The 14065-nt window shown below is 48.4% G+C and overlaps 1 protein-coding gene across 1 annotated transcript in view; it reads left to right on the top strand.

Annotated features, from left to right (window-relative positions):
* Window positions 1-14065, top strand: part of Mtor (mechanistic target of rapamycin kinase) — a 115111-nt gene that overhangs the window by 79653 nt on the left and 21393 nt on the right. Inside the window, exons 32-38 of the mRNA XM_048350228.1 lie at window positions 1649-1764; window positions 2853-2930; window positions 3130-3237; window positions 6676-6801; window positions 6878-7009; window positions 9936-10051; window positions 10806-10923. Coding sequence (XP_048206185.1) covers window positions 1649-1764; window positions 2853-2930; window positions 3130-3237; window positions 6676-6801; window positions 6878-7009; window positions 9936-10051; window positions 10806-10923 — 794 coding nt within the window. The remainder of the gene's footprint in view (window positions 1-1648; window positions 1765-2852; window positions 2931-3129; window positions 3238-6675; window positions 6802-6877; window positions 7010-9935; window positions 10052-10805; window positions 10924-14065) is intronic.

Raw genomic sequence — 14065 nt, 5'->3', positions numbered from 1 at the left:
AAGACAATATATACTCCTTATACCATAGGGGATTTTTTTTTTATCTTGAACAAGATACTTGGTTTATTTTTCTCTCTCAAATGTGAAGACTAGAGGTAGGCTGCCCTAGACTGGCATGTCATCTCCATCGTCAAGTCTTTTTCCATTTGTCTACACTGCATACTTAGTACATGTCATGATCCAGTATGGTTGTTGGAATTCTACCCCTCCTGTCTTTATTTCACACGGTAGTGAAAGGAGAAGATGACTGGGTATCTTCTTATTTCTTGTTGTGGCGCTTCCCCGACATATGGAAGTAAAGAGAATGGTAATTAGGCCCCCATCTGCCATTCACCTCCAACAATTCAAACATTTTGACCATTTTATTTCCTCTACTCTCCATGCAGTTGCCCACCCCCCTTATTATCTCAGAGAATTGTCAAGCGGAGACCCGCCTTTGAATCCCTGGAGACACATAGATTTCTGGCCCCAGCTGAGGGCTTGGCAGGTGCAGTCTCCTGAGAGGATGGGCGAGGACAGATAGGAGTTGGCAGCTGCAGAACCTCACCTGTGGAGTCCGGAGCATGGGGGTGTGGAGGGCACAGCCACCCACCTCCGTTTTGTCCCTTCTGAGAAACAGAGAGCTCCTCTCCTTTCCTGTCATGAACCCTGGACCAGATCCAGAACATCTTTTTTTTTTTTTTTTTGGCCAGTCCTGGGCCTTGGACTCAGGGCCTGAGCACTGTCCCTGGCTTCTTTTTGCTCAAGGCTAGCACTCTGCCACTTGAGCCACAGCGCGGCTTCTGGCCGTTTTCTGTATATGTGGTGCTGGGGAATCGAACCTAGAGCCTCGTGTATCCGAGGCAGGCACTCTTGCCACTAGGCTATATCCCCAGCCCCCAGAACATCTTTAAAAACAAATTACTTCCTGAGGAGTCATCCTTTGCTATCTCCCTTTGCCCATTGGCACTGGGAGTGGATGAGGCAATGGTCTGGAGTGAGAGGCAGAAAACCGCCTTGTGAAATCAGCAGCCCCATAGTTTACAGGGAATAAGGCTGATACCTTATGCAGGTGGTTTGGGAAGTCCTGGCATTTGATGCCTATTCACACAGGGGGGCCAGGGAAGTGGGTGCCATTTCCCTAATCTCAGGTGGCACAAAGGCCGCTGCCTCATAACCCAGCCCATCTTTCTGTTCTAATAGAACCTCTTAATATATTTACCTCCTCCCCCCAAGGCTAAGATATTGCCAGAGTGCAAAGGCCAAACTGCTGAATACCATCCCCAGTCTGTGAAATGGCATGTCCAGTTATGTAGAGGAAAACATTGCTGAGGGGCTTTGCCTCTAGAGACGATTGTGATTTTACCTTACCTGGAGAAGCCCACAGGGTTTTCTAGGTTGGTTGGGGCCACATTGAACCCACCTGATGTGGCCACGCTGCTTCCTCTCATCTTCTGTGGTGCTTCGGGGCAGCTGCGGGGTCCTGTGTGTTGAAGACAGATGTGACTTTGTTCAATCAGCCCAGACAATAGATAAGAGGTGTGCAGGGTTTGCCACATCAAGCTCCCATGCATTTTTTTGTAGCACTAAATGCAAGTAGCCATGGCATGCTTATGGGAGATGCTGCTCTAGCCCATGCATTGCTTCCTTGCTTGTTTTTGTGAACCAGGTCAGTGGGACAGCATGGAAGAGTACACCTGCATGATCCCTCGGGACACCCACGACGGGGCGTTTTATAGAGCCGTGCTGGCCTTACATCAGGACCTCTTCTCCTTGGCACAACAGGTAAAAACCTACATGTGTCCTTCCAGCAATGAAAACGTTACAGTCAGGCCTGTCATCTCCTAAGTACGTGAACCTCTGTGGCTTGTTACAAGGCCTTTGATACATAATACTCACGGACAAGGCTGACCTCCAGCACATCATCAGGAGCTGTGTTCTGTTCTGAGCATTGGAGGCAGGTTCTAGAAGCTATTATTGCAATAGCATCTCTGATCGTTACACCTTTCTATCACCTTGCCTTAGCACTTGTAGTGACCGAAGCTGTTAGGTGCACTAGACAGGATTCAGAGAGCCAGCGATCCCCACTGTACAGCAGAAGTCAGTGACAGGGCGTTTAGCCGTGCAGGGAGCCAACACATACTGATCACCTTCAAGGAAGCACAACCTGTGCCCACGTACAGAATGGAATAAAAAAAGTGATTGCACTCACCCCGTCAGGCACCGGGCCTTTGGATGAGGTGCTGTGGTGAACCATACGAGCCTTTCAAGGATGGGGACACAGTAGTTAGCTTTTAACCTAAACATTCAGCAAAGGAAAAGCTCCACAGGATGGAGCAGAAAAGACTCAAAAGTCCTATGGCATCCCTGGGCTGATATATAAGATCTAGGTCTTCTGGGTCAGAGACCCAAGGGCTCCATCCCCTGGGGATAGTCCTGGAGGCACCGCTTCTTGATTACAGGGTGACTGCAAGCCAGATCACCCCCCTGGAGCCATTCAAGTATGCACAGTCTGTTTTCACAACATGCTCAGCAAGGAAAAACGTAACAAAGTAGAATGCCGACAGTATCGTCCTGAGATGCAAGAACAGAGATTCCATTTCACAGTGTTTATTTGTTTTCTCTCCACATGATATTGTGTTTGTGTTACCTTACACTTTCGGATGCCACATATTTTAATAAAATACTGGATCCAGCCCTCAACACATTCAGATCTGGGAAAGAGTTTCTTCCCTTCTTTGGTGAATTTTTCTCTTCATCACTGGAGTTTAAGTGAGACAGCTAGCTTCTGCAACTAGTTAAAAAAGCCCTAGTGTAACCTTAAGTTCTCAAGTGCAGAACCTAGTTCTAGTGGTTCTTTGTTTGTCTTCTAGTGCATTGACAAAGCCAGGGACCTGCTGGATGCTGAATTAACAGCAATGGCAGGAGAGAGCTACAGCCGGGCATATGGGGTAAGTCTGCACATTTTCACTTTTGAGGCTCACTTTAGTTCTGTTTTCAAAGGAGATTATTGAGGATTCCGAGTGCTGAGAACAGGCTTGCTCTCTGGAGTCAGTAAATAACCTGACATCAGAAGGGATGATTAACATGAATCATAGCGTTTGGGTTATTCATGTAGTAATTAAACTGGAATGGATTTGCTTCCATCAGGCCATGGTTTCTTGCCACATGCTGTCGGAACTGGAGGAGGTGATCCAGTATAAACTTGTCCCTGAGCGACGAGAGATTATACGCCAGATTTGGTGGGAGAGACTTCAGGTGAGCAGCGGGCATCTCCGGTTCCTTGCCTGGGGCCCCACCCTCTGCTCTTACTCTACGGGCTCTTCCAACCTTCTCTATGGAGAAGAACCCTCATCTCAGCTTCAGCTGTGAGAGAACTGCCACTTGTGCAGCCCCCTCATGCCCTTCTCTAGGAGTAACAGAAAATAAAGTAGCATGGTAGAACGCTTGTTTAGCAAGTGAAAGGCTCTGAGTTCAACACCAAGGGTACTGTCACAGAAAAAGAAGAAAGAAGATGTGCCCTTAGAACCAGCCACTTGTTACTCCTAACCTCAAAATCACGTGGAGAGCCATCCTCCAATACAACCCCCTTTCAGAAGCGGTTCTCAATAACCAGCTGTGGCCAGTTACAGTTCCTTAGATCAGAGGCCTCCCAGCTCCTCTGTGCAGACTTCTCCCGCAGCCGTTGCCCTTTGTAGAAACCTTTGGCCCTTCAATATTAGCATTGTGATCCTTGTAGTGTAAGGAGCTGTCGACCTGCAGGCCCAGGAGGGTTTCCAGTGCTCTTGGGCAGGACGGCCAGCCCTCCCACCCCTTGGATAGTTTGGAGAGGAAGATCACCAAGAGAGGAAGCAAACTGAGTATAACTGAGGAAGCATAACTTGATTATTTATATTATGCTTACATTCGATGGTAGAGCATTTGCTTAGCACACTTGAGGCCCCAAGTTCCATCCCCAGGACTAAGAGGGAGTGAGAAAGAGAGAGAGAGAGAGTACCCCTTTAACTGCTGCAGGAACCACCGGTCTCTCTCTGCTTCTCACAGTTGATCTCCATTAATAAGCCATTTCCTTTTAGCTAGCTCTACACCTAATTCTAAATTCTGTCTCTGGCCCAGGTGAGCTTTGTGCTTCCAAGCTTTTCAGTAGTTTGAGACAGACCTTTTGACTCCAAGCTGCATTCCTGTCTAGGAAGCTCAGGGCACATCCCACTGGCCAGGAAGGAGCAGCAGGCAGAGGAACGCCTGGGAGCCCATTGCTCAGGGCTCTGATGTGAGCACATACAGTTCTTCCCATGTTTTATTAGTAATTATGAAATGCCCAGTGAATGTTTTGATGGAAAATTGGAAAATTGTCTCCTGGGCACCAGAAGGAATTCCAAAACCAAGAATTTCCCACTTGGCTTGTCCACGCCCTGGTGTCTTAAGTGTGATGAGATGAGGAGTTTCCGAATCAGAGATCCAGTGACTCTTCAGACATTTTGTCAAATGGGATTTATAAATACAGAGTTGGAGGAGGATAGATGGATAAGTCCTGACTTTGCCCAACCCACAATACCATGATTGCCTTAAGCCTTCCTGACTTTCTCCAAGAAAGTCTGCAGGGAGCAACATGCTTAATGGCCCACAAATTCTTTTTACATCTGGGAGAAAGCAGCTATTGATGAGATATAACCAAAACGATCACTCAGTGTGCTTTTTTTTTCTTGTTTTTCTGACTTTCCAAATCATGGTTGTCACACTTTATGGAATGAAAAGCTGTTATCCAAGGCTAAAATTAAAACATTGCTCTGTGGTGGAAATTTGGCTCTTACGGCTGGCTGGCTGTCAGAACGGACTGCCTGGGCTGGAAAACTGCCATCTTGTGGTCAAGTCATTAAGATTAAAATCTCCAGTCAGTGTCTGCCACGGGGCAAATTGAGAGGCCGGCCTTGGCTGCCCTGAGCGGTTGGGGCTCCCAGTCAGGCTCAGGGCGCCCCACCACGTGGGAAGCCCAGGGAACTCTGCTGCTGGACTTTCCGTCTCTGTAGAGGACAGCTTCATGGGCTCATGCGTCTGCCTGGGAAGTGAAGTGGCAGATCTTAGGAACCCATCTCCCATCCTGAACCTGACTTCACAGGAAGGGGGAAAACAAAAAAAGTTTGCTCCTAGCAAGCATTTGGTATAAAATTAGCTTAGCTCCTTTGATAATGATTAATTTGCCATGTTTTTCCAACACCAAGAACTCTTATATGTAAACTTAATGAGGCCCTTCTCTCCATATGTAAAGATTTTTCTCTTTTTAATTTTTCGCCAGTACTAGGACTTGCACTTAGGGCCTGGCACTGTCCTTGAGCTTTTTTGCTCAAGGCTAGTACTCTACCACTTGAGCCATACCTCCACTTCTGGCTTTTTGGGGATTGGAGATGAGTCTCACAGAAGCGAGGTGCTGATGGCTCACACCTATATTCCTAACGACTCAGGAGGCTGAGATATAAGGATCCTGGTTCAAAGCCAGCCCAGTCAGGAAAGGCTGTAAGATTCTTAGCTCTCCAATTAACTACCAGAAAACTGGAAGTGGCGCTATGGCTCAAAGTAGAAGAGCATTAGTCTTGAACAAAAGAGCTCGGGCAGCGTCCAGGCCCCAAGTTCAAGCCCTACAACTGACAAAAAAAAAAGTCTCAGAGGCTTTCCTGCTTAGGCTGGCTTTGAACCACAACCCTCAGATCTTAGCCTCCTGAGTAGCTAGGATTATAGGCATGATATACTGGCATCCAGCCTGTTTCAACTTCTTATACATTTAATTCATATTTTGGATTTTGAATGATAAATTTTAAGTAATTTATTTGTCTGTGATAGTCATCTTCAGTCTGAGACAAAAGCAAAATAATAAGAATGCATTATTAGGGCTGGGGATATAGCCTAGTGGCAAGAGTGCCTGCCTCGGATACACGAGGCCCTAGGTTCGATTCCCCAGCACCACATATACAGAAAACGGCCAGAAGCGGCACTGTGGCTCAAGTGGCAGAGTGCTAGCCTTGAGCGGGAAGAAGCCAGGGACAGTGCTCAGGCCCTGAGTCCAAGGCCCAGGACTGGCCAAAAAAGAATGCATTATTAGCACAAAATAACTGGAGTATAAGTTCATGCCTATAATCCTAGCTAGTCAGTAGGCTTGGATCTGAGGATTGGTGTTCGAAGCTAGCCTGGGCAGGAAAGTCTATGAGATGCTTATCTCCAATTAACCACCCAAAAAAGCCAGAAATGGAGCTGTTGTAATAGAGTGCTAGCCTTGAGGAAAAAGAAAAAAAACAAAAGCTCAGGGACAGTGCCCAAGCCCTGAATTCAAGCCCCTGGACTGGTGCAAAAAAAAAGGAACTTGAAATAATTTAATTCATTTAATCATCACCATAACCCTGTGGAATTGATGCTCTTTTGACTCTACAGATCAGTCACCAGAGAGGTTAAGTAACTTGCCCCAAGGGACACCGTGGCAGAGCCAGGTCTCAAGCTCTTTGCCCCATTCCATTCCCTGCTGCCTCTCAAACTGTTGAGAAATCCCCAAGATGTGTTTCATTCACAGTCACTCTAACTTGAGAACGTTCACATTGCACCGGTGAATTTTCTTGTTGGTTCAGAGTAGATTTCCCTGTGGGTAGTGGGGGGTAAAGTAGAAAAGACAGGCCCTAACCCTCCTTTCCGAATATCCCCTGAATGTTCCAGGGCTGTCAACGTATCGTGGAGGACTGGCAGAAAATCCTCATGGTCCGGTCCCTTGTGGTCAACCCTCACGAGGACATGAGAACCTGGCTCAAATACGCAAGCCTGTGTGGCAAGAGTGGCAGGCTGGTGAGTAACCGGCCACCCGGCAGGGCGCTGCTCCTGGCCTGGTTCTGCTGATAACTTGTCCTCTCCTGTTTTGAAGGCTCTTGCTCATAAAACTCTAGTGTTGCTTCTGGGAGTCGATCCATCTCGGCAGCTTGACCATCCTCTGCCCACAGTTCACCCCCAGGTGACCTATGCCTACATGAAAAATATGTGGAAGAGTGCTCGGAAGGTAGGTCCTCAAAGCCATGCGACAGAGCCCACCCTCTCCAGAATGCCCGCCTGACCTGCCTCCCGCTGCCAGAGCAGCCGGTGGCTTAACCAGCTCCCCACCAGCTCGGGGGTTTCCGCCTGATTCCACAAAGTGAATCACAGACAAGGATCTGCACACGTATCCTTGACCAAACCAACAAGTGTGGACACAGTTAAATGTATTGGTATCCAGAAAGGGCTAGGACCTAAAAGTATAAAAGACAACCGTTTTTCAAAGAAGGAGGGCTCTTCATGAAAAAGTACAGAGTAAATCAGTCTTTTGCAAGACCAGTTTGATTTTCGTAGACTTCTTGACTCCTTTCCTGTCATCAATTTGGATTCCAAAGCAACAACCTCTTTATTTACAGACCAGCCCCTCGGGGAAACAGATGTGGCTCTTGGTGTTTGTTTTTGTTTTTCTTTTTTAACCAATCTCCCTGGGTGATGGTGGTGATTACCAAAAAGTAAACCCTACAGGCAAAATCACACCTGTGTTGGCTTCCCCACACAGTCCTCCTCCAGGGAGTTTCAGCCTCCTACCCCAGCATGGTCCCAAGCTATGTAGAAAGAGCTGACAGTTGTTGTATCTGCTAAGGAGTCTGAAAGGTCCTTGGATTGGCCCAGGATCTAGCTTCTTGTGCAAATGGCTGACTCCATGTGACTTTGAATGCTACCCAAATAGGATCAGCAGCCCTGTAACTAGGCACCTGGTCTTTAGTGCCAGTTCACATGGTCACTACTAATGACCCATATTCTTCTCCAGGCATGCAACTGGATGATTTTGTGGTTTTTGTTTGTGTTTGTATTTGTGTCTGTATGTATGTGTGTTGGTACTGGGGCTTGAACTCAGGGCCTGGGCTCTGTCCCTGAACTTTTCTGCTCAAGATTAGCCCTCCCCCACTTTGAGCCACAGCTCCATTCCTGGCTTTTTGGTGGCTAATTTGAGATAAGAGACTCACAGATTTTTCTGCCCAGGCTGGCTTTGAACAGCAATTCTCAGATCTCACCCTTCTCAGTAGCTAGGGTTACAGGCATGAGCCACCTGCACATTTATTTGTTTACTTATTTATTTGGGTTTCTGACCCTCCCAAACCTTAGTATTTCCACCTTAAAGCCTGACCTCCTCCAGGCAGTGAGATAAACAGAAGGTACTGGGTTCGACTGGGTTTGGCTCCTTTCTACACATAGCCTCAAGACTCTGCCTGTCTTGGCAGCAGGAACCTTGGGGTGATCTTGACCAAGGAGTGGCTTCTCCCAACATGACCACGGCATGAATTTTCCACAGAATGTGGCCTTTGTTTAGTAGCTCAAATGGTCCCATTCTTTGGGCTCTTGACACCAATTGCTTCCTTATATTTAAAAGTATCTGGGTTTGGTCCTGGCCTCCAATCCAGGGATCTTCATTTCCCTTCAAGGCCACCATCAGAACCTCATGGCATGTTACTATTAAAAAACCCTCTTAGGGGGGCTGGGGATATGGCCTAGTGGCAAGAGAGCTTGCCTCGTATACATGAGGCCCTGGGTTCGATTCCCCAGCACCACATATACAGAAAACGGCCAGAAGCGGCGCTGTGGCTCAAGTGGCAGAGTGCTAGCCTTGAGCAAAAGGAAGCCAGGGACAGTGCTCAGGCCCTGAGTCCAAGGCCCAGGACTGGCCAAAAAAAAAAAAAAAAACCCTCTTAGGCCAGGCATAGTGGCTCATGTCTTTAATCCGAGCTACTTATAAAGTGGAGATCAGGAGGATTGCCCTTTGAGGCCAATGAGGCAAAAAAAAAGCTAGTGAGACTGCCCTCTCAAGCAAGAAGCCAGATGTGGCTGCACACTCCTCCTTGACCTTGACCTTGCCTACATGGGAAGTTGTACAACTAAATAAGCAAATCCCATTCTCTCACATGCGGTTGCCCTTCCCTGAGTTAGTGAGTGCAGAGGTTGGTGTTATTCTCTCGAGCTTTAGGTTTTTTTGTTCCTTCAATCCCCATCCTGGATGTCCTTTAGAATAAACAGCGTGGACCCCGTTTATTAAGATGCTGCAGGCGTTAGAGGCAGCAGGCTTCTGGGTCTCCATCCCGTGGCTCCTCCCCCGTGAAGCTGCCTGCTCTTAACTCAGTGCCATCTGCTTGCGTTGCCAGACATGCCATGGTGGCTGAAAAATGCTCTAAAGACTCTGGTTCTGCCGGGTGCTGTGGCTCACCTCTGTAATCCTAGCTACCCAGGAGGCTGGGATCTAAGGATCACTGTGCTAATAAGCCGCCTGGGCAAGAAAGTCCATGAAACTCTTTGATTAACCAGTAAGAGCCAAAAGTGAAGGTATGGCTCACATGGGAGAGCTCCAGCCCTAAGGGGAAATCCTAAAAGACAGCATTCAGGCCCTGAGTCCAAGCCCCAGTACCAGCCCCCCACCCCTTCAAAAAAGAAAAAAGGGGTTTTGTTCCCAAGCCACCCTGTTCACGTAGTGTCTTGTCCCTCTGCGCCTTAAACACATGAGGGGCCTTCTTGGTTCTGGGAGTTCTTCTTGATTTTTAATTCTGCAGTTTTTGCTATGCTGGAGCATCCAAAGGCCATAGTTTATAAACAGAGGCTAGTGCTTTATCAGCCCGAAACAATTCCCCAGGAGCCTAATTTCCCCCAGGCCCTGTTACTAGAGTGAAGTAAGCACTTGTTTCAGATTGCTTCATAGGACTTTTGTTTGGGATAGCCAGGCTTGGAACTTTTCCCAGACTCATAAAACTGCTCATTACTGTTGGCAAATGAGAGCTAAGACCTGAACAAGCTTACAAATGCCCTGGCATCACCCAGCCCCCTCCCAGCAGCATGCCCTGGCCCTCTGCCCCGTGGGGTCCTCACCTTATGCTAGGGTGCACTGTTGACCTGCGTACCTGACCCTCCGCGTCCTTGTCCTGCCGCAGATCGATGCCTTCCAGCACATGCAGCACTTCGTGCAGACCATGCAGCAGCAGGCCCAGCACGCCATCGCCACCGAGGACCAGCAGCACAAGCAGGAGCTGCATAAGCTCATGGCTCGGTGAGCGCCCCAAGCCTCCCTATCCCCCCCCCCGCCCCCCGCTCCCTCTGAAGCAGGGGACCAGACAGCCATCAAATCGAGCTGCCCCAGAGACCCCCACCACTTACACATTCCCAGGGGTCAGCACCAAGAACACCCGGGTGCTAGCTTCTTCCTAGAGTCTGGTGTTAGGGTTAGACTTCTCAGTTCCAAATGGCACAGCTGCTGCTAATTTAATGTTTAGATAAGTTCATCGTTATGTAAGGTTGTCAGCCTCAGTTTTCTCATCACTTCAGAGGTATAGGAGTACCTCCTTGGGGTGTCTAAAGTGTGTGAGGCGTCATGGGCAGAGCCTGGCCAAGCATTGAGGACTGTACGTGGAGTTGAACAGCGATCAGTACATGTTACTGTTCATACGGCCACTGGCAGTGCAGGCAGAAGAGGAAGGGAGAAGCCATATGGCGGTCCATACAAGTGACTCAACAACAATCCCCACAAAAGTTCAGTCAGGGGTACATAGGTCTGTGCAGACTCACCTGCATCAGGTACCTGTCTTGTGCTGGCCTTGGAAGACAAGGGCTATGAAGAAAAGATGAAATCTCCAGTAAAGCCTATCTACAGACCCCTTGCGTCCACATAGCTGAACATTCTACTGGTCCCATCTCATTGCCTCTTGAGAGCAAGAGTGAATGTCAGAAAGGCTTTAGGGAACTCCCAAGTCTCTTGATCTCCTTAGGAGAAGGGATGACATGGGAGCTTGGTTCTGTGTTTTCAGGTGTTTCCTGAAACTTGGGGAGTGGCAGCTGAACCTCCAGGGCATCAATGAGAGCACGATCCCCAAAGTGCTGCAGTACTACAGTGCCGCCACCGAGCACGACCGCAGCTGGTATAAGGTGAGAGCGGGCCAGGGCTGGTCTCCAGGCCTCGCCCTTCCCCATGCACAGAGCCCAGGGCCCAGTGAGTCCTCCGGCTCCTCCAGGAGCAGCCCTGAGCCCTGACTTCGCTCCTGAAATGCTTGGAGTCTCTTAGAAGCTTAAGAGAAGCAGAGAGATTGATCAGTTCTTTCACTTGAGAAGTAATTTTAAGGCTGGGGGTATAACTAACATGGTAGAGCATAATGCCCTGAGATCAAACCCCAATGCTGAGAGAGAGGGGCATTTTTTTTTTTTAATGGCTGGGATATAGCCCTCGTGGTAGAGCACTTGCCTCACATGTGCAAGCTCCAGGGCCCCATCTTTAGCACTAGGGAGAAGGGAAGAAGGGAGCCAAGATACTTACTATTCCGCCCTCGTTCGTGTGTGGTACTGGAGCCGCTCAGGAGCATCTGGACACACAATTGATCTCTGGAACTTCATTTTCCCCTGGGTCATCTATTCCTTCCCCGATTCTTCCTGGTTTAATCCCTGTCTTCTCCTCAGCTAAGAACTGAACTTTTTGTTTTGTTTTTATTGGAAAGAGCTTGGTAACATCCTGTTACATTACCGGAAGCCTTTCAAAAAGACAAAACAAAATGTACAAAAGATGTAGCTGGCTGCTGCAGGCCTGACTCTTGGACATATGCATCTTTGGAGAAAGCACACATTCTGCCCTTTCTCAGGGGCCTTGGTAATAGCCACTTGGTATAGCAGATGTCATCAGTTTCTTTCCACAACCTCCTTAACATACTAATACTTTAATTAATCCCTCTGGGATCCTACTTGCATTTGAAAGCCGCAGAAGTATTTACAATAAAATCATAGCCTCTCAGCATGCTTCATGCTGATCTGAAAAATGCCCATTGATGCTGAGGATGTAGGTTACATGCTACAAGGCCCTGCATTCAAACCTCAGTAAAGAGGGGGAAAGCTCATTTTGTGATAGGAGTACTAATTGCCCTTTCTGAGACAGCTGTATGTCCAAATCTGTAGAAACCAATCTAATAAACTCAGGGTTGGCAGAGACTTTCCTAATCACAACCACACCCTAATCTTAAATTACTTTCTTCACTCAGCCTTTAGAAAAGTAGATTATAGGGGCTGGGAATATGGCCTAGTGGCAAGAGTGCTTGCCTCGTATACATGAGGCCCTGGGTTCAATTCCTCAGCACCACATATACAGAAAATGGCCAGAAGTGGCGCTGTGGCTCAAGTGGCAGAGTGCTAGCCTTGAGCAAAAAGAAGCCAGGGACAGTGCTCAGGCCCTGAGTTTGCGGCCTAGGACTGGCCAAAAAAAAAAAAGTAGATTATAAGAAAAACCTTCACTTTTGAACTTCAGTTTTCTTTTTTTTTTTCTTTTGGCCAGTCCTGGGGCTTGAACTCAGGGCCTGAGCACTGTCCCTGGCTTCTTTTTGCTCAAGGCTAGCACTCTGCCACTTGAGCCACAGCGCCCCTTCTGGCCATTTTCTGTATATGTGGTGCTGGGGAATTGAACTGAGGGCCTGATGTATACGAGGCAAGCACTCTTGCCACTAGGCCATATCCCCAGCCAACCGTGAACTTCAGTTTTCTTTTTTTGTTTTTTTTTTGTTTTTTTTTTTCTTTTTTGCCAGTTCTGGGGCTTAGGACCCAGGACCTGAGAACTGTCTGGCTTCTTTTTGCTCAAGGCTACCACTCTACCTCTTGAGCCACAATACCACTTCCAGCTTTTTCTGTTTAGGTGGTACTGAGGAATTGAACCCAGGGCTTCATGCATGCTGGGCAAGCACTCTACCACTAAGCCACATTCTCAGCCCCCAATCTTTTTTTGTTTTGCTTGTCCTTGGACTTGAACTCAGGGCCTGCTCACTGTCCTTGAGCTTCTTTGTGCTCAAGGCTTGTGCTTTACCACTTGAGCCACAGTGCCATTTCCAGCCTTTTCTGAGTAGTTTATTGGAGATGCAAGTCTCATGGACTTTTCTGCCTGGCCTGGCTTCGAACCATGGTCCTCAGATCTCAGCCTTCTGAGTAGCTAGGATTATAGTCGTGAGCCACCAGTGCCCAGCTCTCAGTATTAATTTTTAAAAGCATTTTCTACCATGTGTGTCTCCTTGATCTTGCGTGCCCTCTACTATTCCTCCCGTGGCACCACGTGAATGCCAGCACAGTGGGTCTTGTTCACCTTGACCGCAGGTCTGTGTTCATTGCATGAATGAAGGGAAGACTGAACAGAGGTCACTGCAGAGCTCTTCCTCGGTTCTGAGCGGTCTACTCTGCCTTGATGGTTAAGTAGATAGCTTCATGTTACAAGTCCTCAGCAAGGAGCCCACAGGAATTTCCTGAGCATACAGAAAGTCCAACGGTTAATGGATTTTTTATTTAATGTCCTATCACTACAAAGTTACCATGCTCAGATCAAACTCTACCTCTGTCTCTGCATCATGTGGTGGTGTACTATACAGTGACTGCATGCAGCTTAGAACCTCTGACCAAACGGGTGCCAGGCTTCTTCCATCGACCAGACACTAGATACTGGTTCTCTGCCAGCCATGTGCCAAGTTTTAGGGCCAAGCAGATGGAGCACCTTGCTCATGCCCCTGTGCTCTCAAGGCCTGCCCTTGCCTGATGTCGGGTTAAGACTCGCCTTCCCTGAGCATTGTGGTACGCACCTCTAAGTCCAGCACTTGCAGGCTGAGGTAGGAGGATCTTGAGTTTGAGATCAGCCTGGGCCAGGTAGTAAGAAATGGACTCACCATCACTGCCCCGAAATATCGTGACCGTGTCTGCATGTCCATACCTCTGTTCACTTACATAATCTGGACCGAACCCTTTCCCGCTGCTGTTTTCCCATATGTGGAGTGGGGCTTTGTTGGCCATCATGCCCGCTCCTCCGCTGCCTGCCCCAGCACTTTTCCAGGCTCCCTCCTCTCCTGCAGGTGCCCAGCTGCAGGCAGGTCTGTCTCCTGTGGATGGTCTGTGCTGGCCCCCAAGTGTTCTTCCCTTCCCCTTGCAGGAAGTCCTCCCTAGTGTCCTCCCCCTTGTTCCCTCCTCATCAGAACACAGCTGCCTGTTTCAAGTCCAGCCTCTTGAAGCTCCTCAAATCCCCAGCCCTGTCACTCCCATCGTCTACCTCTTCCGGCCC

Source organism: Perognathus longimembris, chromosome 7 (assembly GCF_023159225.1).
Source record: "Perognathus longimembris pacificus isolate PPM17 chromosome 7, ASM2315922v1, whole genome shotgun sequence".
NCBI classification, from domain to species: Eukaryota; Metazoa; Chordata; class Mammalia; order Rodentia; family Heteromyidae; genus Perognathus; species Perognathus longimembris.
Note: the sequence above shows the minus strand (reverse complement) of the source record. Positions and strands in the feature narration are given on the sequence as shown.